Here is a 19,896-nt window from a genome sequence, read left to right on the forward strand (position 1 = left end):
ACAAACTAAGAGCAGGCGCTCGGTGCACCCTTGATGAGACCAAATTTTTAAAGTACACATTCTCCTTTACTTGTTTTCCATCCATCTACACTGCCTTTCTATTCTGATTGACAGTTCTGGCATTATAGAGCCAGTAAAGGGCAAAGATAGGTCGGAAGTTGCACTTAAAATGTTTGGCCACATCAAAGGGTGCACTGTGCGCCTGGGCTTGGTTTGGGCAGTCATTCAGGGCTGACATAGTCCCCTTACAGCTAAAGCTTGTGCATTACAAACATGCATTGTGTCCATACCTTAGATAGCAGCATTGGAAGTGCAACAATGAAATGTTCGGTCAGCTTATTCTTGTCATCTATTTGCGTTTTTCTCTCCTTGGCAGTTAAAACCTGCAGAAACCCCCCCACAAAAGAATAAACCTTTAAACAAATTTCACAGGGTGTAAATTAGAGATTACTCCACCCTTCGCTGAAAAGAGCCACGTGATAAGTTACTTTTCCTACTCACCCTTTTCCCAGTTCCTCTCCCCACAGGTGGATGCGCCTCTGCGGCCTGCCGTATTGTGCACACCATGAGCTCTATCAGTGCGCTCTCCTGCCGCTCCGACATCACTGGAAAACAACAAATTCCATCGTGTCAAAACAGGCAATCATTCAGCACTGAAGTTCCATGATGAAACATTGGTGAGAAATTCTTAGGGCGGGCCGGCAATGACCGCAGGTGCCGGATGGGCTTTCCCGAGTCACAATCACTCCATGTAACATGTTGGTTTCACGGTGTGATCAGAGGCAGCTTCGCTCCCGTTTGCTCGGCTTGTCTGGAGCGATAACAGTGCTTAACCAGCGGGAAGTGACAGAGTAAGTGGTGCACTGATGCTAACATTTACTACAGAAGAATACAGGGGAATTGTCCCATAATTGGGAGCCTCAAATATTCAGTAAATACAAATGTGATCATTCAAAAAGCAAAACCTAATGAAAGTGACTACGTATGACTGCAGAGCATCAAAGCGAAGGGGGGTGAGGCAGCAGAAGACACTAAAGCTTGTGTCTGTTGTCAGAGGTATCCTCAAAAAATAAGGTAATCACAAGACGCTCACAAGCAATTAGCTGTGAACCGCAGAGGAAACCATCTTCCACCCTCCGCAGCGGCACCACTGATACTAATGTGCAGTCTGCTTCGCTTTCTCTATAGGACACAGCACATTTGAGTATTACAATTTGTGGTTGCTAACTTATAGGGGGTCAAAAAAAAGGTGACCCCTTATTAAATCACTAATAGACACTGAAGGGGTTTTCTAAATGGTGGATACAGCGCTGGCTCAGACTGCACTAGGAAATGTTACATTAGGAGACCACCCCGGAGCATCACTGACAGCGGCATGGTTTATAATACATGCCCAACAATATCCTTACCATGAGTGATGGATGTGTCAAGGTTGCTTTGCCAATAATTGCGCCTTACCTTCCTCTCCCTGAACGGGCTCCTCCACTAGCAGCTCTGCCATGCATTCCCAGTCTTTCAAGAGTTCTTGAGAACTTTCCCATAAACTATCCACTAAATATGCCGCGTGTTCATGTAACTGTGGGATGAAATGCACAAATCTGAATGCGTAAAAGTCACCAGACAAAACATTCAGACAGCAGAACAGTTTTATGACCATTAGAGTCCACCGTACACCTGAATCTGATCATATTTGCAAAGTTACTTCTTAAAATTGTGTTTACAGCTCCTCACCAAAACTATGTATCAGCATGGTAATATAGTGCCAGACCTCTATGATCCGATCTCTCAAGCATGCTCGCCTACAATATACACCTGGTGCTTTTCCAGACATATACATTAATGCTTCCATAGGCCCCAATCACCAGATGGAGCCAAGAGTTTCATCGTCAGCTTCTGTCTGGCAAGAATGCAGCGACGTGCCATGTAACTATTGAGGAAAGCCATAGTAAGGTAGGGTTCCTGCGCCTAAAGACGCCCCTTGTGACATGTATACCACATGGTCGGTTTCATTTTTTGAGGTCGCACTCTGTATAAGATAACTGCTGCACTTTGCTATGCAAAGTGCTACCGAATAAGAAATCCATACGGCAACCATCCTTACTTTGGCTACTGTCACCCATATACCTCCCTAGTTTTATGTGGCTGTCACTGGCTAAACACACATATTGATAAGGGACTGAAAAATAAAAACACGCAAACATTCCCAAATATACACACAGTCTCTACATCGTATAACCAGATTGTAATCTATGTGCAATCTGGGTAAATGCAAAAGATCTCACCTCACTTTCTAGGAAGAAAAGTACCAGCATTTTGACAAGGTTTCCGTTAGGACTGCTGCGCCCCCTTCTTTTAGCCAATGCTTCTTCAGCTTGGGGGTCATGTCTACTAAATAACCTAAAGCAAAAAGTAAAGTTCTGAAATTAATATACAAACATTTAAAAAAATTTAAAGAGGTAAAAAAAAGTATAGAAAAATATCAAAATATCCCATAAGAATTTTATATGCTTTTCACGAGCTTTATTTTGGGGGAGGAAAAAGGCACACCCACAACATGTTGCTTTTAGGGTGAGGAAGAAAAAAGGGTAACAAAAGATAGAGTTGAAAAGTTTGTGGTTAATATTTGCCAATCGATTTGCAGTCAGATGTTGGTTGTAGCACTTGAAGCAAACTTATTGTAAACCACCCAAAAAAACAAAAGGAAAGCATGTGGGTGAATTCGCTTAACTCCTTCACTCCTGGGCTATTCTGTTTTTTCCTCCCCTTATTTTAAGAGCCATTATTTTTTTTATTCATCCGTCCACAAGAACATATTAGGGTTTATTTTTGCGGGACGAGCTGAACTTTTAAATGACACCATTCATTTTATCTTGTGACGTTGAAATTGCATACAAAGTGTAATTTTACAATTGTTTTTTTTAATTTAAATTTACCATGTTCAATATATGGTGAAACGGACCAGGTAATATTTTCCAGGTCAGGGCGCTTATGTACATATTAAACATGTATAGTTGGTTTTAAGTGGTGAAGAAAGAAATTGGATTATTTATTTTTTTTAAAAAAAAATTACTTTCCTGTAACGTTTTCATTTTTTCAAGATCTGGTGATGGGTGAGGGCTTATTTTTTGCGCCCTGAGCTGACGTTTTAAGGATACATTATGGTGTAGACACAATGTTTTGAACGCCTCTTATTGCATTTTACTGCATGTCGTGGAAGCTAAAAAAAAAATGCATTTCTGGCAATTCTTGTTGCACCGTTAAGCGATCAGATTAATTTATTTTATATTTTGATAGATTGGACTTTTATAAATTAAGCGATACCAAATGTGTATTTTTTAGGTTTTATTTTTAGTGGGTCAAAAGGGGGTGTGATTAGATTTTTTTTTCCTTTTACTTTAATAGTCCCCTCAGGGAAGCTGCGATCATCAGATTTCTTGTGCTAAACATCACTGCTATGTATAGAGAAAAAAATCACTATCTCCTATGAACGCCAGTCATGGGCAGGCTCTCACAGAAGCTCCGTAATGACAGGCATGGGGGTCATCAGCAGGTGTTAAATTCCACTGTCAGAGACGGATAGCAGGATTTAACAGGTTAACAGCTGGGGGAGCTGTTAAGGGTACATGATGGCTGATTAAATCAGCAGTCATGTGCCAGGAAAGCTGCGGGATCGGAGTGTGAGCCTGCATCAAAGTCAGGGACACGACATATGACGAACCAGTATGTCATATGTCAGTAAGGGGTTAAACTAGTTCTTTTAGGGACCTGTGAAAGATTTCTTTAATACTTTTCCCACATAAAATATACATCGCCATTCTTCTACTAACTTCTTGTGCAGAAATTCCCCGGCTGCTACAGCAACAGGTCGATGAGCTGAGTAGACCAAGTGGTAGACATTCTCGCAGTCTTCATTGGAGAGGGCCTCTTCACTGCCACTGAAATATCAAGTAACACAGGAGATCAGTGCTATACACATAGTAACACTATAAATCTGGAAAATATCACAGAAGTTAACATGGAAAACCGTTATACTACTCTGATCCCACTGCTCAAACCAATGGAGATTACACATCATTTCTGAAAAAGTTGCCACCGGCCACATAATTCAGTGGCCAGAAGTAGAACACCTTGTCCTATACAGGATTGGCGGCCACATGATACAAGCGCTGGCTAACAAAGTACCAAGAACCCTTATACCCTACCGGGAAGAAACTTTTTTTATACGATTTTTAACAAAACAAACCAATGGACGGCATTTGTAATGATGTTATAAAAGCCTTAAATGTCTTAAAAACAGGTCAGAAAAGTTTGGTAATTCTGGAAGTTACAGAATGTATAGACATGTTACTGATCTGCAAATTATGAAGAAATGAAAACATCTCGATTTATTCAGTATCAAGTATGACACAAACGAAACCCCCACACTGACAGCCTTGGCTGCCATCACTGAGGTTTTTAATGGTTGTCTGAGGAATATTCTGCCACACTGAATTGGGAAAATCATCAAGATCTGCTGCTGGCAGCTACCAGTGCAACTGCCAACGAATGATGTCCGAAACAGGAGAATAGTTCAGAGATGCTGCACTTTGGAGAAATGGCCATACCACTCACTGATAACATGCCAAAGAGTACAAGTGTGTGTAGTTCTACATGTGGCGCTCATACTAAACGTGAAAGTAGTTTTCTTTGTTTGTTTTTTTCTTACATACATGCACAATGGTTACACTTTGAGAACACCCATTAGGTGCCAAATACATTGGCTGCTAATAACTTTGCCACAGAGGCAAAAAAAAAAGAAATCGTGGAAAATATATCAAAGTAAATGTGGCATCATTATGGCACAATGTTTTAAAAAAAGACTGTCTTATGCAGACTTAAACCATATTATGATTCTCACTGACAAGGTGGTGTGGCCTCATGGAAAAGGAGGGAGGACCAGTACAAAAAAGTGTGTCCTAACATGCAACAGAGCACATCAAAAAGTAAGCCATCTAATAGATGTGTAAATGTAAACTGGAAAGTCTCAAAATAAGCCAGAATTATCAAATAGCATCTACCACTTAAATCAAGCGCATTTTAACACTCTCTAGTGTAAGTTTGCACGGACTCATCCACCACACGTTATGAAAAATCAAGATAATATGTGGAGAAAGTCAGAAAATCATAACTAGATAGTAAAAGGTCTTAAAGGTCTCATATTAGAAATGGGGTGAGTTCCTGAGCATTTTCCTTTAAGGCTGTATATTACATAAGATATGTAAGGTGCACAGGACAACGTACTGGAGGATCAGAGTGACTAGTCGGATCGCTTCAACAGCTACATCGTATTCTTTGTCCAGGGTCATGGAAACAATTCGATCCTGGAAAATAAGAGACATTATGACTCAGTCCCTGTTCACATTTTCATGGACCAAAAAGTATTTAAACATGAAGGGAATAGGGGTCGCTCACTTTGCTATCTGGATTCTAAAGGATCAGACCAGAAGCCAGCGACAACATCTCATTAGGGAGAACCCACGATGTAACATTTCTACTCAGTTCCTGGCTAGATAGTAACCAGAAGAGTATGAAAGACCCATCTGACAAGAACACAAAAGCTGAAAAGATGAAGGACACCGCCTGCAATCCCAAAAAACTCCAATAGAGGGCACTGGAGTCCATCATGTGAATAAAAACTAAAACCCCATTGATTGGAAGTGTCAGACACAACAATGCCTCTGTCATCCTGCTATGCCCGGGCTCTGGAGCGCTAACAATAAATACATCAGCAGAAATGGAATTACTACATCAAAATTATGTAGGTTTGGTCTGCTAAAAAAGACTAGTTTTATTAAATAAGTGTCTTCTCCATACAATGGTACCATAGGTTTAGCATGTGCGCTACAATAATATTCCCACATATTTGTTTAGTTTAGAGTCAACTATAATAGATCTTAAATCTTGGGCCAGGGGTAATGGAAAGACACAGGAAAAGAACAAAGCAGTGTGCAGGAAGGAGACGCACCTTGAACCTGTTGGTGAAGAGCTCCAGCTTGGGGAAGAGCTCCCTGTTGGTGTACAGGCTCTGCAGGGCCTTCAGGCACTTCAGCCTCACTTCTCCTTGCTACATAAACACAGAAAAAGCATTAACCAGGAGCGATCACGGGCAGCAGACAGACATTCCCCCGACACATACCTGGAGAAAGTGATCAACACGCAGTTTACACACAGTTTAATAACTTACAATTGGGCCATTGATGATCCCTGCTCCTTCCCACCAAGTTACAGATTGATTTCAGATGTAAGTGGCATTCAAGTCATGAAAAGTCAGTCATTTATGCAACTAATTTATACATCGGCACGTTTTACTTCTAGTAAGTCAATAAATTTCTCTCTGAAAAATTTCCCCAGCTTCTTTTCTTCTCACTTGAACACAAAGGCCCTGATTCATCAAGGTCGGCGATGTTCACACCAGACTTGATGTGGGGGTGTATTGGAGTAAGAGGCACCTGATTCATTAAGAAGTGCACACCACTTAATCAATTAGGCGAAGTTGACATGCGCCTCGCCACAAATCTTACTCCAGTCTCTGACTGGCATACGGCACTCCACCGCAGCAGCTATCCCCATGCTCTGTTGCGCCGCCGTCTCACCCATTTTGGCAGAGCTGTCTGAAACTAAAGTGAAAACTCCATGTTGCATAAAAACTGACTTTTCAAAGTGTTTTAAGTGAGAATTCTGCTGTAATCACTTTGATGAACTGGGGTTTAAGTGTTTTTTTCTTGTTGAGTCCTGTATTAGAGCTCAATCATGATACTGAACAGGATTAGGCTATGGCTCATTGCATTCAGTGGGGGCAAAGGTTTGTGTTTTTTTTTCCAGCAGAATATGCAAAAAAAAAAACAAAACAATGTGACAAGACAGCAGTACAGTTGGATTCTGTTTGCACAGTCAGGAAAACTAACACTCACATGCTATACTTTTGTCCTTTATACCATCTTAGGAGATGAGTGGTCTATTACAGCATCCCACATGGTAATCTATGGGTGAATGAAGCTCTCTGGACACACTTAGTGTATATATTTGCCATCCATAAAGGAATGTGAACCTGGTCTCAACTGTATGGCAAAAACCTGGCGTGAAACTGGCCTCAGCGGGCACGTTCTGATGCGGAAATCCACCTTAATAGCAATGGCAATCTCACCCGGTCATGAAGTGTCCACCCAACATATTTGAGATAGCTGTCATTGAGGAAAGCATCGCTGTACATTTTCATCCAAACCCCGATTTCTTCAATGCAGATTGCTCGGATCTCAGCAATGGCATCCCTACGGGGGAAGAACACCACAAATAAAAGCACCAAAAACCTCAAACCAAAATGCTTTGGATGTAAACGTTCCACCAATTTTCAATAAGCTTGAAAGTAGCACATTTTGTCACAACTTTTGACCACAACAAATGCTACAAAACGCTGTTACCAATGAGAACAGATGAGCTCTCGGGAGGTTGTACAGGGGGCAACAAGAACAGACGGTGGTCCTCACATCATGTGTGCAGGTAAGGGACAAACTGCAACTTCACAAAGAGTTCGCAAATACTGTGTAGATGACCACTTCATGATGGGCTAGTCTTTTTATTATTATTCCAAAAAACATAATTTTTTTTTCTCTTGACACGAGAGCTTGTTCCTTGCAGAATAAGATACAGTTTAGAAGGACACTATTCACTTTACCATTTAAGTCATTAAAGAGAGGTTAAAAACAAAAAACATGAAATGACACCAATGTGTTTGGCTTCAGCATGACCGCATTCATTGCGAGGCAGAAATGACCAGCAACCGATTCCTCAAAGCAGCACAATTACAGCCATAACAAAACAAGGAATTTTTTCTGTAATTAGTTACAATTTTTTTTTTTTTTTTACAACTCTGCAGGAAACGTGGTTTGTGTTGCCATTGTCTTGAGGGTTTTTTTGTGTGGCAAGCTGTCTTTAGAGGATAACATTTTGGTGTACGCATGAGTTTTGATAATTTTTATTGCAATTGCGGGGGGGTAAGGTAAAGTAAAAAAAATAAGGCATTCTGTCATTTCAATTTCTTCATTTTTACGGTGCTTACTGTATGGGTTAAATTTAATCTTAGATTTTCATAGATTACACTTCCCTTATTTTTGAACTGGATAAAGGAGGATGATTCAAACTTAGATTTAAAAAAAAAATAAATTACAGAACTTATTTTATATTAAAGGGGTTTTCAGCCTTAGCGTACAAGTCTGCAGTCAGTGTGTGACTGCAGACATGCGAATCCTCACAGTTCGTGTACTGCAAGGATTCTCCAGTGCAGAGAGTGGTCGGTCATGTGACAGCAACCATGCGATTTGCATACTTCTGCCCACAGTCCGACTTGACTGATCCGGCCTAGCTCTATACACTTGCAGCGTACGTCAAGTCAGCATGTGACCACATGTATGCAAACCACATACTTGTGATCATGCACCCGCCGCCAGGACCAGAGAACCTCTGTGCTGTGAGAATTCACAAGTCTGCAGTCACAGAGTGACAGCAAACTTGTACTTTACCGCCAGACAACAGCTTTAATTTTCACTTTATCGAACTCTCTGTGCAATGATTTGGCCCTTTGACTAAGAGGAAAGAATTTTCCACATGGATGGTAATAGTTACCTTCTTCAAAAAACAGGCAAAGTGACTTGTGAGCATTAAAAGGGGTTTTTCACTACTCTCACAACCCCTTATGAATCCCTAGATTCCCCCCTTGTAAAATAATAACCACTTATACTCACCTGATGCTGTTCCAGAGGTGTCCACACGGTCTCTCCCGGGGGTCACGCGATCCGCCAAAGGCAGGCAGAGTGAAGCCAGAGCCGGTTGGCTGCAGGGATCGTTTGACAATGTCATGCAATCCCCAGGAGAGCCAGTGCCAACACTGGAGGAGAGTTAAAACATTATTATTTTAAAGGGGCGAAACAGGGATTCAAAAAAGGAGGTTTGAGGAGTCTACTACCCCTTTAATGGGGTTTGTGTCTGGGAGATATAAAAAAAAAATTTCAAGGGCTTGTTTAAAAATATGAAAGGAGAGATGCGATGTCTTCAAGGATCACAGGCCGCTCATTGCAATGCTTACCTAGATCCCGCCGGTCTTGACTCCCTGGTCCCCTCTCTTCTAAAACGGAAATAGCCGTAAATGCCAGATCAGCCGATCGCTAGTGGGCCTCAGTACCCAGTAAGTGACTGAGCGGGCATTTCCTGCCATTTAGTGTGTTGAGATGGGACCAAAAAGGGGAGACCATTGGAAAATATACAAGCATTGGAAAGTGCAGAAGAGGGGGCCACTGGGAATTTGTATCGCTTACTTTATTATTTTTAACCCCTTTACCCCCCGAGGGTGGTTTGCATGTTAAATGACCAGGCCAATTTTTACAATTCTGACCACTGTCACTTTATGAGGTAATTACTCTGGAACGCTTCAACGGATCCCACTGATTCTGAGAATGTTTTTCGTGACATATTGTACTTCATGATAGTGGTAAAATTTCTTCGATATCACTTGCGTTTATTTGTGAAAAAAATTGGAAATTTGGCAAAAATTTTGCAATTTTCAAAATTTTTATTTTTATGCCCTTAAATCAGAGATATGTCACAAAAATAGTTAATAAATAACTAGTATTAACTAGTAGGAAGCTATAAGGGTTAAAAGTTGACCAGCGATTCCTCATTTTTACAACAAAATTTACAAAACTTTTTTTTTTTTTTTTAAGGGACCACACCACATTTGAAGTCACTTTGAGGGGTCTTTATGACAGAAAATACCCAAACGTGACACCATTCTAAAAACTGCACCCCTCAAGGTGCTCAAAACCACATTCAAGAACTTTATTAACCCTTCAGGTTCTTCACAGGAATTTTTGGAATATGGAAGAAAAAAATGAACATTAACTTTTTTCACAAAAATGTTACTTTAGACCAATTTTTTTTTATTTTCGCAGGGGTAACAGGAAAAAATGGACCCCAAAATTTGTTGTGCAATTTCCCCTGAGCATGCAGATACCCCATAGGTGAGGAAAAACCACTGTTTGGGCGCACTGCAGGGTTCGGAAGGGAAGGAGCGCCATTAGACTTTTTGAATGTAAAATTTGCTTGAATAATTAGCGGACACCATGTTGCGATTGGGGAGCCCCTGATGTGCCTAAACAGTGGAAATCCCCCCACAAGTGACACCATTTTGGAAACTAAACCCCTTAGGGAACTTATCTAGATGTGTGGTGAGCACCCTGAACCCCCAGGTGCTTCACAGAGGTTTATAACATTGAACCGTAAAAATAAAATTTTCACATTTTTTCAACAAAAATGTTTTTTTCAGCTCCCAATTTTGCATTTTCATAAGGGTAACAGGAGAAATTGCACCATGAAATTTGTTGTACAATTTCTCCTGAGTAAGCAGGTACCCCATATGTGGGGGAAAACCACTGCTTTGGTGTACGGCAGGGTTCGGAAGGGAAGGAGCGCCATTTGACTTTTTGATTGTAAAATTTGCTTGAATAATTAGCGGATGCCATGCTGCGTTTGGGGGAGTCCCTGATGTGCCTAAACAGTGGAAACCACCCCCGCTCCTCCCCCCTGTGACTCCATTTTGGAACTAGACCCCTCAAGGATTTTATCAAGGGGTATAGTGAACATTTTGAACCCAGAGTTGCGACACAGAATTTGATAACATTAGGTCATCATATTGAATAAGCTGTCATTAGTCTTGAGCCCAAGTGCTCGCTATTTGAGTTTGCATCGGGTACTCGGGTATGCACCAAGTAACGCGGGTACTCAAGTGACATGCTGCCCCGCACGTGTCACGGTTATTAGACACCCCAAAAAAAACATGCGGGGTTCGCTCGTGCATGGCAGGCAATCCCCACAAGGCTTTTTTGGCTCTATAACAGCTGTAAAACATTTGGGGCGGAGACTCTAGCATGTCACTCGAGCGCCCACTATACTCGGTGCATACCTGAGCACCCGATGCAAACTCAAGTAGCGAGCACTTCCGCTCAACATTAGTCGCCATATCGTCGTCATTTTTTTTTTCTTTACTTCTGAAAAAATCCCAACCTACAACACAATCCTAACCCCAAATTTGGCCCAACCCCAACCCAACCCCAACCCCAACCAGAACCCCAACCAGAACCCTAGCCCAACCCTAACCTTAGAGTTTATTTTTTACACCGTTCCTCGTGCGGTATAAGTGATTAGATGATTTTATTCTTCGGGTCGGTGCGATTACACCGATACCAGAATCATATCGGGTTTTTATGATCGACAGCTGTCACACACTAAAAGACGAATTTTTTTTGCAAAGACTAGTTTTTACATCGCCATATTTTGAGTGCTATAATTTTTCCATATTGCGGCCAACAGTCATATGACTGCTTGTTTTTTGCGGGATGACTTGACGTTGTTATTGGTGCCATTTTCAGGCACGTGACATTTTTTGATCGCTTTCTATTCTGATTTTTAGAAGGCAGAATAAACAAAAACCAACAATTCAGGAATTGTTTTTTTGTTTTGTTTTTTATGCTGTTCTGCGTGTGGTAAAATTGATAAGGCAGATTTATTCTTCGGGTCAGTACGATACAGGAATACCATATTTATATCGTTTTTTTATGTTTTGGAGCTTTTATACAATAAAAAATATTTTATAGAACAAAGAATTGTTTTTGCATCGCTTTATTCTGAGAGCCATAACTTTTTTATTTTTCGGAAGTTGGAGCTGTATGGCGGCTTGTTTTTTGTGGGACAAAATGACGTTTTCAGTGGTACCATTTTTATTTACATTTGTCTTTTTGATCGCGTTTTATTCCATTTTTTGTTTGGCAGTATGATAAAACATCGTTTTAGGTTTCTTTTTTATTTATTTTTACCGTGTTCACTAAAGGGGTTAACTAGTGGGACAGTTTTATAGGTCAGGTTGTTCCGGACACGGCGATACCAAATATGTGTACTTTTATTGGTTTATTTTTATTTTTTTTCATAAGATTTATTATGGGTACAATATTATTTTTTTTATTATTATTCTTTTTATATTTTTACAATTTATTTATTTATTTTCACTTTCTGAAATTTTTATTACTTTTTCACATTGTCCCACTATGGGGCTTTCACTTTTTGTAGCCTGATCGGCTGCATGGCATAGAGAGCAGCAGCGTGCACTGCGCATGACCAAAGCAACTTCCTGCCTTCTGGTGACCCTGATGTTGTCATGATGATGTCGGGTCACCATGGCAACATCCGGGACCGGACTCTGAGGCCGCGAGACGCCGGCAGAGAAGGTAAGTATCGCGCTTACCTCCTCTTGCCACCGGAAGGCTGCGATCGATTTTGCGGGACCGCTCCCTGCACATAGCACCGGGTGAAAGCTGTAACAATCAGCTGACACCCGGCAGCGATCTCACCAGAGCCGCTTGTGTGCGGGCGAAATCGCCAGGGTGTATTAATTTTTTATCAGGCCCATAAGGCCCAGGGCACAGATACGTATTAATACGCCCTGGGCCAGAAAGGGGTTAAAGCAAACTGATCACTGAGAAAAAAAAAACAAAACTGCAGGATAATCCATAATTTTACAATTCTGTGTGTACCCTACCTGTATCTGTGAACAAATATGCCTTTGAATATGGAGTTCATCATGTTTTCTATTTCATCCTGGTTTTCTTGAAGCTGTGAATCAAAACCACAATAAATTAAAAATCTCTGGGAAGCATTCATTGCCAGCAAGATTACACCCTGAAATCAGGAGTTGCGCTTGGGTTGCTTTACAATAAGACAGCAGGCATACCTCTTTCCGTTTCTGTAGCAGCAGTTCCAGCCTCTCGTTGGCTCTTTTACCTATCATTTTGTTCCTCTCCGTCTCGTACTGTCGCTGGGTGTTGTCCTGGTGAATACTTAAGTTGAGTGCAACGTTCACCAGTGCGGTCATCAGCTTCATGGCTGCATGCAAAAAAATAAAACCTGCTTCATTCACCTGTGTTAATCAGAAAATAATAAAACTCCCCAATGTATTTGTGTCATCCTGTATAGCATCACAAAATTTTATTTTAGGTCAATAACACACCAGAGTACATTTCTGCTGCCGATATGTTTTCACTTCACAATGGATCAGATAGGATTGCAGCAAACACATTTGGTCTGAGCAGATTGATTGCTCGTGGATGTAAGAATGCTTAAACATCACTAGAATTACTTGGCTCAGTGTGTTCAATTGGAGAATATAAGGTTACCCATAGAGTTGTGCAAAAAGAGTTGCAGGACTCTTGCACGACGTCCTCCCTGCACCCGGATGCACACGCATGACCGCGTCAGATGCTGGCAGATAGGAGGAAATGTGCATGACGCTGGGCCAGCTGACATGGGCTACTGCCATGGCTGCTGGATCATGGTCGAGCAACAGTTTGCTCAAATTTAGTTATGCCCAATCAATGTAGACGTGTGATGCCTTGCACGTTAGGAAACTTTTTAATCAAGCCGTATTTTATTTTTTATGAAAATAAAACAAAAAAGGTAAACAATATTTTTCATGAGAAAAGTGCATAAATAATTTATTTAAAAAAAAAAAAACTTTTAACAGTGGCAAAAGAAGAAAAAGGCAAAGCAGTCTGAATTTTTACTACCAGGATAGATTTGATTACAAGCCACTCTCCCTGACAGATGAAATAATATTGTACTTTTCCCCCTGCCCAAACAACGCTAGAGATAATTAAGGGTTAAGTATCCTTCATTTTGCACATCGTCATGAACATTAATTCTAGGTGCAAGAGGAGCGTTTTTTACTCTAATGTTACTTGTTATTTAACTATGACCTGAGGAACAAAATCATTAACAATAAAGGAAAAACCATAAATAGCGAGAGCAAAATTCCCTTTAAAAGCTTTCAGACGGACAAGCAAAGAAAAAAACTGCAGCAGCTTAAGATCTGCACATTAAGTTACACCGAGAGCCAAGAGAAGAAATACCAGTAGGTAAATGTCCTCTGTGCTGGCTTCTGCTCTCAAGTCCCAGACAGCGGAGAGGAACGTCATGTGTAACATGTAATTAGGAGTTCTTAGCTTTACCAGCATGGGGCAGCAGCATAAAGAGATTCACAAGTGCAATTTGCCCCAGATACTGAGCAGCTGACACACAGAAATAAGCACTGAAACAAGGTGGCAGCAGAGATTGTAACAGATGAAGCCTCGGACTCCAGGCGCAGGGATGCAGCGTTATACATGGAGAAGCAGGCCAGTAATGAGGACACAGCGGGGCAATATTCATATGTTGTATGGCTTTCTCTACATCCTCTTGTATTAGAATGCTCAAAATACTTTTTCCATAGGTGCAGAAAGATTATGCACATTTGCTTTTAAAAAAAGAACTATATGGGAAACATGTCAGGCTTTTCTGGCACCGTAGTGTAGGGGGCTGCAGAGGAGCTGGTCAGCTGGCTTCCTGGAGAAGTGGCATTTTACAGGGGGCCTGCGAGTCTCCATGAAGGGGCCTTACACTGCAAGGTAATCATGAAGGAGAATTGTTAAAAATGCTCAATGATCTTCATGTGTAAACAAGCGGCTGATCACCGGGTGAATGGGCAAAATGCTTGTTCATCGGGTGAAATGATCTTTTGCGCAGTGTAAAAGATAACTGTTCTCACCGGTGGATTGTGATGTGTAGACAGGACTATGGCAGCCAGCATGTGCTGGTGGATGTAGTGTAGATCCATTGCAAATAGTTTGCATTGGTCGGCCTGTGTAAACAGGAAAGCAAATGACCGCCAATCGGTAAAAGTTTACCAATCGCCGGTCGTATAATGCTGCTAGTCAGTAGTGTGGGATCTATGCACCTTACCAACACTGAAATCTTTGAAGTAACTTATTCGGCAGCGTTTGATATGCTAATGAGAAAAGATTACTCTGGAGTCGCGTCTCTTCCCTGGACTAGTCCTGCAGCAGATCTGCTGATAACGCCTGCCTGTCCATGACCGACAGCCTTAATAATGGTCCTAATATAACAGGGATTGTATCCCGGCTGTCAGTCATTCCCAGTAAGGTTAATTAAAAGGTCCAAGGTAGGACTAGTCCAAAGAAAAAAAAACGCCGTGCTGGACTAGTCCTGCCTCAAAAGTTGTGTGCTTACAATGAGCTTTTGATGCTGCGTATTTTCACAACGTCACAAATGCAGCGTCTTACAGTTCACAGCAAAGTGGGATTAATGGAAACCTCATGTCCACGGTGCTTAGTTATTGCATGTAAACTGACCTGCGATGTGTCTGAAATGTGCAACATGCCAATGTCTCTTGCGGGTACACAAGAGTTTTATGTGCAGATTTTTCCCATAAACAAGCATGTGGAAAATCTGTATTTTGTTAAGCATTTTCAAGGCGGAAACACATCAAAAACTCATGTCAAAGCCAAATAACAGGGAGTATAAAAAACAAAGCAGTTTTTATATAAAACATGACATAGCAAAAAGACAGAAATGAAAAGTCAAAAACGCTATAAAAACGCATGAAAAAAAAAAAAACCCGCAAAAGGAAAAAAAATACAAGGAACATAAAATTTACATAATAGGTGCAAAAAATCTGCATCAAAAGTAACCAAAAGCCCATCGTGGGAAGGTAGCCTAACAGATTTAACAAATCCATTTTTTTTTTCTCTCTAATATCTATACATTATATATCTATCCATCTATCTATCTCTATATATCTACACACACACACACACACACACACACACACACGTGGTATCGCAGTGTGTGTGTGTACCATTTATATATAAATGGTAAGGTAAATGGCTCAAAGAGAAAAAGGAAAAAGACATCTGCACTGATCACATATCTACCCTAAAGCAGTATCAATAAAGTAAGCTCGCAAAAATACCATATTACACACGCATACATATTACATAAGTATATACATATTTATATGTATAAATATCCACACATATTAAAAGCTTCTGAATTTGGTTGAAACAAATCAACAAAATAAAAATCAAATCACCTCTTGTGGCAATGCCGGAGCTGTACTGAGCCGTAGAATCATGTTACATAAGGTATTATTACCATACAATGAATGGTAAAGTAAAAAACAAAGTTTAAAGAAAAAAAAAAAAAGCAGAGTTGCATTTCTCTCACCAATTCATCCCATTTGGAATTTTTCCCCCATTTCTCAGTAGATTGTATGGTAAAACGAAAGCTGTCATTTAAAACTACAATTCGTCCTACAAAAAAACAAGCTTCTTATGGCTGATGCCGGAAAAATAAACAAAAGGAAGATGGGGAGGGAAATCTGCAAATGTCACAAAAACAAAAATGAGTTGTGGAGGCAAGGGTTTACAATCTGGTGTTTACAATGGGGAATGGCTCACAGGGTAATAATGCAGAATCGCCTAAAGACAAACCCAAGGAGCCCGTGCGCACCGCCCCCTTGTAATGACCGTAAAAAGTAGTAGTAACTTTAACAATTTCTTAGTTGCATTTTACAACAAAAGCCATGGTCTGAAAACCGCTTACAACACAGCAAAGGGATCTCGTTGGTTAAATTTGTTAGTCAGGAGAAGGGTACAAAAATATTAGATAGGCATTACACAGAACACAGTGACATTAACTAGAACTGGACATCTTTCAAAAATTGCTGAAAACACAAGAAGAAAATTGGTCCAGGGGCTGCAAAGAGGCCGAAAACATTAAAAAGAGTTCTGGAAATTTTTTTGGCAAACGTGACAACAGTCTCCCGTATTCCTCATATCTCTAGCTTGTGGAGTAGTGTGGCAAGATGGAAACCTTTTCTTACAAAGAAAACATTCGGGCCCGGCTATGTTTTGCCAAAACCTACATCAAGTCTGCCAAAAGCTTATGCGAAATGTCTTCTGGTCTGATGAGACTAAGGTTGAACTTTTTGGCCATAATACAAAAAAGTATGTTTGGCACAAAGCTAAACACTGTGCATCAACAAAACAACACCATACCCACTGTGAAGCATAGTGGAGGCAGCATTGTGCTTTGGGGCTGTTTTTCGACAGCTCAAACAGAGGCTTAAGTCAAGGTGGATGGAATTATAAACCATTCCAGATATCAGTCAATTTTGCAACAAAACCTTCAGGCCTCTCTAAAAAGAAAATGGAGTAATTTCACATTTCAGCACATCACCAAATCAGCAAGAGAATGACTTCGCCAAAAAAAAATAAATCAAAGTTTCTAAATTGCCCAGACTTGAATCGAAATGAAAATCTTTGGATTGACCTGAAGAGGACGCTGTACAGGAGATCAAATCTGTCAGTTTGCGATGTTATGTATTACTGCAAGCAAGAATGGGCAAATATTTCCAAATTAGATGTGCCATGCTGATGAGTCTTTTTGGGGAAGGGGTCTATGTGGTCAAATTCAACAAAGTACTAGTTTAAGGGCTCATAACCATCACCGTAAAAAAAAAAAAAAAAAAAACCAGTCCGATATCGCCTGAAAAGTGGGACAAGAGTCATGCGATTTTCATGCGAGGACAATGCAATTTTTTTTTTTAGCACCTAGCTTCCGAATGACATCCGATTGACATGCGAATGCGATTTGATTTTAACATTAGCTTTTCCATAGTTTTCCAAGGAAATATTCTTCATCGCAAAATATTATATATATCAGCTGACACAGGCTCCAATCGCACCGCACGGTGCAGGGCGATCGGAGCTGGGTGTCAGCTGATTGTCACAGATGACACCTGCTGCTATGTGCAAGGAGCGGTCCCGTACCTCTCCCAGCACATTAACCCCCGAAATGCTGCAATCGAAGTCGATCGCAGCATTCCGGAAGCAAGAGGAGGCAAGCTCTGCTTACTTACCTCCTCTCCGGCGTCCCGCGCTGTTCTGTGCGGGGTCCCGGAAGTTGTCATAGTGACCCGATGTCGATCCGGGTCACAAGGCAGCAGAAAGTTACTATGATCATGCGCAGTGCACGATCAAAGTAACTTCTGCATGCAGGCTGAGAGCCTGTACAGCATAGAGATGCTGCTGCGTTCTCTATGCTACAAAAGCGATCAGCCTACAAAAAGTGAAAGTCCCATGGTGGGATAAAGTGTAAAAGTAAGAAAAAGTAGCAAAGTAGGAAAACAAAAAAATTTGTAACTTTTTTTTTTAAAAAAGAAATGAAAAAAATCCCCCCCCCCCCACCCAAAAAAAATATACTGTACAAAAAAATAACTAACTATTATAAAAAACAAATAAACAAAAAATAAAAAAGTACATCGCCACATCTGGAATGACAACCTATAAAACGGTCCCACTAGTTATCCCCTTTAGCGAACACGGTAAAAAAAAAGCAAAAACTATGCTTTATCATACCGCCCAAAAAAAAGGAATAAAACGCGATCAAAAAACATAAATGTAAATAAAAATGGCACCACTGATAACATTATCTTGTCCTGCAAAAAACTAGCCGCCATACAGCTCCATCAGCTGAAAAATGAAAGTTATAGCTCACAGAATTACCGTATTTTTCGGACTATAAGACGCACTTTTTTCCTCCAAAATTTTGGAGGAAAACGGGGGGTGCGTCTTCTAGTCCGAATGTTGGGGGGGGGGGGGGGGGGTGTATATATATATATATATATATATATATATATATATATATATATATATATATATATATATATATATATATATATATATATATATATATATATATATATATATATATATATATATATATATATATATATAGTGTGGGGGGAGCAGTATCGGTGGAGAAGCAGGGCACAGGAGGCAGCAGCCGCCTACTGCACCCTACACTGTCCCCGCTGCTAAAGAAAATGAATATTCAGTGCTCCCCAAGCCCATGAGGCGTGGGGAGTACTCAATATTCATGCTCAATAATAGCGGTATACAGTGTAGCCACGCTGCAGCTCCTGCCGGCTATCTCCTGTGCCTGCTGTTAAAGGGCATGAATATTCATCCTCTCTCCACGCCCATGGGCGTGGGAAGGGGGTGAATATTCATGCCCCTTAATGAGCGGGCACAGGAGATAGCCGGCAGCAGCAGCCGCAGAGCGGCTCCGCTGTGTGCCGGCTATGAAGGAGAGTGAAGTCACTGCTACCCGCGCACACAGACCTGGTGTAGGGAGCAGTGACTTCCGGCAGCTGATCTCTCCTTGTGAGCCGTGCATGGCAGTGACGTCATGCGCGGCTCACATGGAGAGATCAGCGCAGGCAGACCGGACGCAGCGCTGGAGGAGAAGAGAGGTGGGTAGGAGTGTTTTAACGTGCAGCATGATGGGGATGAGGGGTGCCATGCATACCAGGACGGGGGGGTGAGGGCTGCCATGCATACCAGGACGGGGGTGTGAGGGGTGCCATGCATACCAGGACGGGGGTGAGGGGTGCCATGCATACCAGGACGGGGGTGAGGGGTGCCATGCATACCAGGACGGGGGTGAGGGGTGCCATGCATACCAGGACGGGGGTGAGGGGTGCCATGCATACCAGGACAGGGGTGAGGGGTGCCATGCATACCAGGACGGGGGTGAGGGGTGCCATGCATACCAGGACGGGGATGAGGGGTGCCATGCATACCAGGACGGGGATGAGGGGTGCCATGCATACCATTACAGGGATGAGGGGTGCCATGCATACCAGGACGGGGATGAGGGATGCCATGCATACCAGGACGGGGATGAGGGGTGCCATGCATACCAGGACGGGGATGAGGGGTGCCATGCATACCAGGACGGGGATGAGGGGTGCCATGCATACCAGGACGGGGATGAGGGGTGCCATGCATACCAGGACGGGGATGAGGGGCGCCATGCATACCAGGACGGGGATGAGGGGCGCCATGCATACCAGGACAGGGATGAGGGGCGCCATGCATACCAGGACAGGGATGAGGGGCGCCATGCATACCAGGACAG

General features: G+C 41.7%; 1 protein-coding gene across 2 annotated transcripts in view; it reads right to left on the reverse strand.

Annotated features, from left to right (window-relative positions):
- STAG1 (STAG1 cohesin complex component) overlaps positions 1 to 19,896 on the reverse strand; it is a 161,274-nt gene that overhangs the window by 20,480 nt on the left and 120,898 nt on the right. For both annotated transcript variants that reach the window (XM_073674278.1, XM_073674277.1), the window contains exons 8-17: positions 12,812 to 12,963; positions 12,620 to 12,693; positions 7,184 to 7,307; positions 6,005 to 6,103; positions 5,281 to 5,360; positions 3,828 to 3,935; positions 2,283 to 2,397; positions 1,459 to 1,576; positions 502 to 605; positions 291 to 383 (exon numbers count right to left, since the gene is read on the reverse strand). In XM_073674278.1, coding sequence (XP_073530379.1) covers positions 291 to 383; positions 502 to 605; positions 1,459 to 1,576; positions 2,283 to 2,397; positions 3,828 to 3,935; positions 5,281 to 5,360; positions 6,005 to 6,103; positions 7,184 to 7,307; positions 12,620 to 12,693; positions 12,812 to 12,963 — 1,067 coding nt within the window. The remainder of the gene's footprint in view (positions 1 to 290; positions 384 to 501; positions 606 to 1,458; positions 1,577 to 2,282; positions 2,398 to 3,827; positions 3,936 to 5,280; positions 5,361 to 6,004; positions 6,104 to 7,183; positions 7,308 to 12,619; positions 12,694 to 12,811; positions 12,964 to 19,896) is intronic.

Source organism: Phyllobates terribilis, unplaced genomic scaffold (assembly GCF_046119375.1).
Source record: "Phyllobates terribilis strain yellow unplaced genomic scaffold, ASM4611937v1 Scaffold_3__8_contigs__length_932513732, whole genome shotgun sequence".
NCBI lineage: Eukaryota > Metazoa > Chordata > Amphibia > Anura > Dendrobatidae > Phyllobates > Phyllobates terribilis.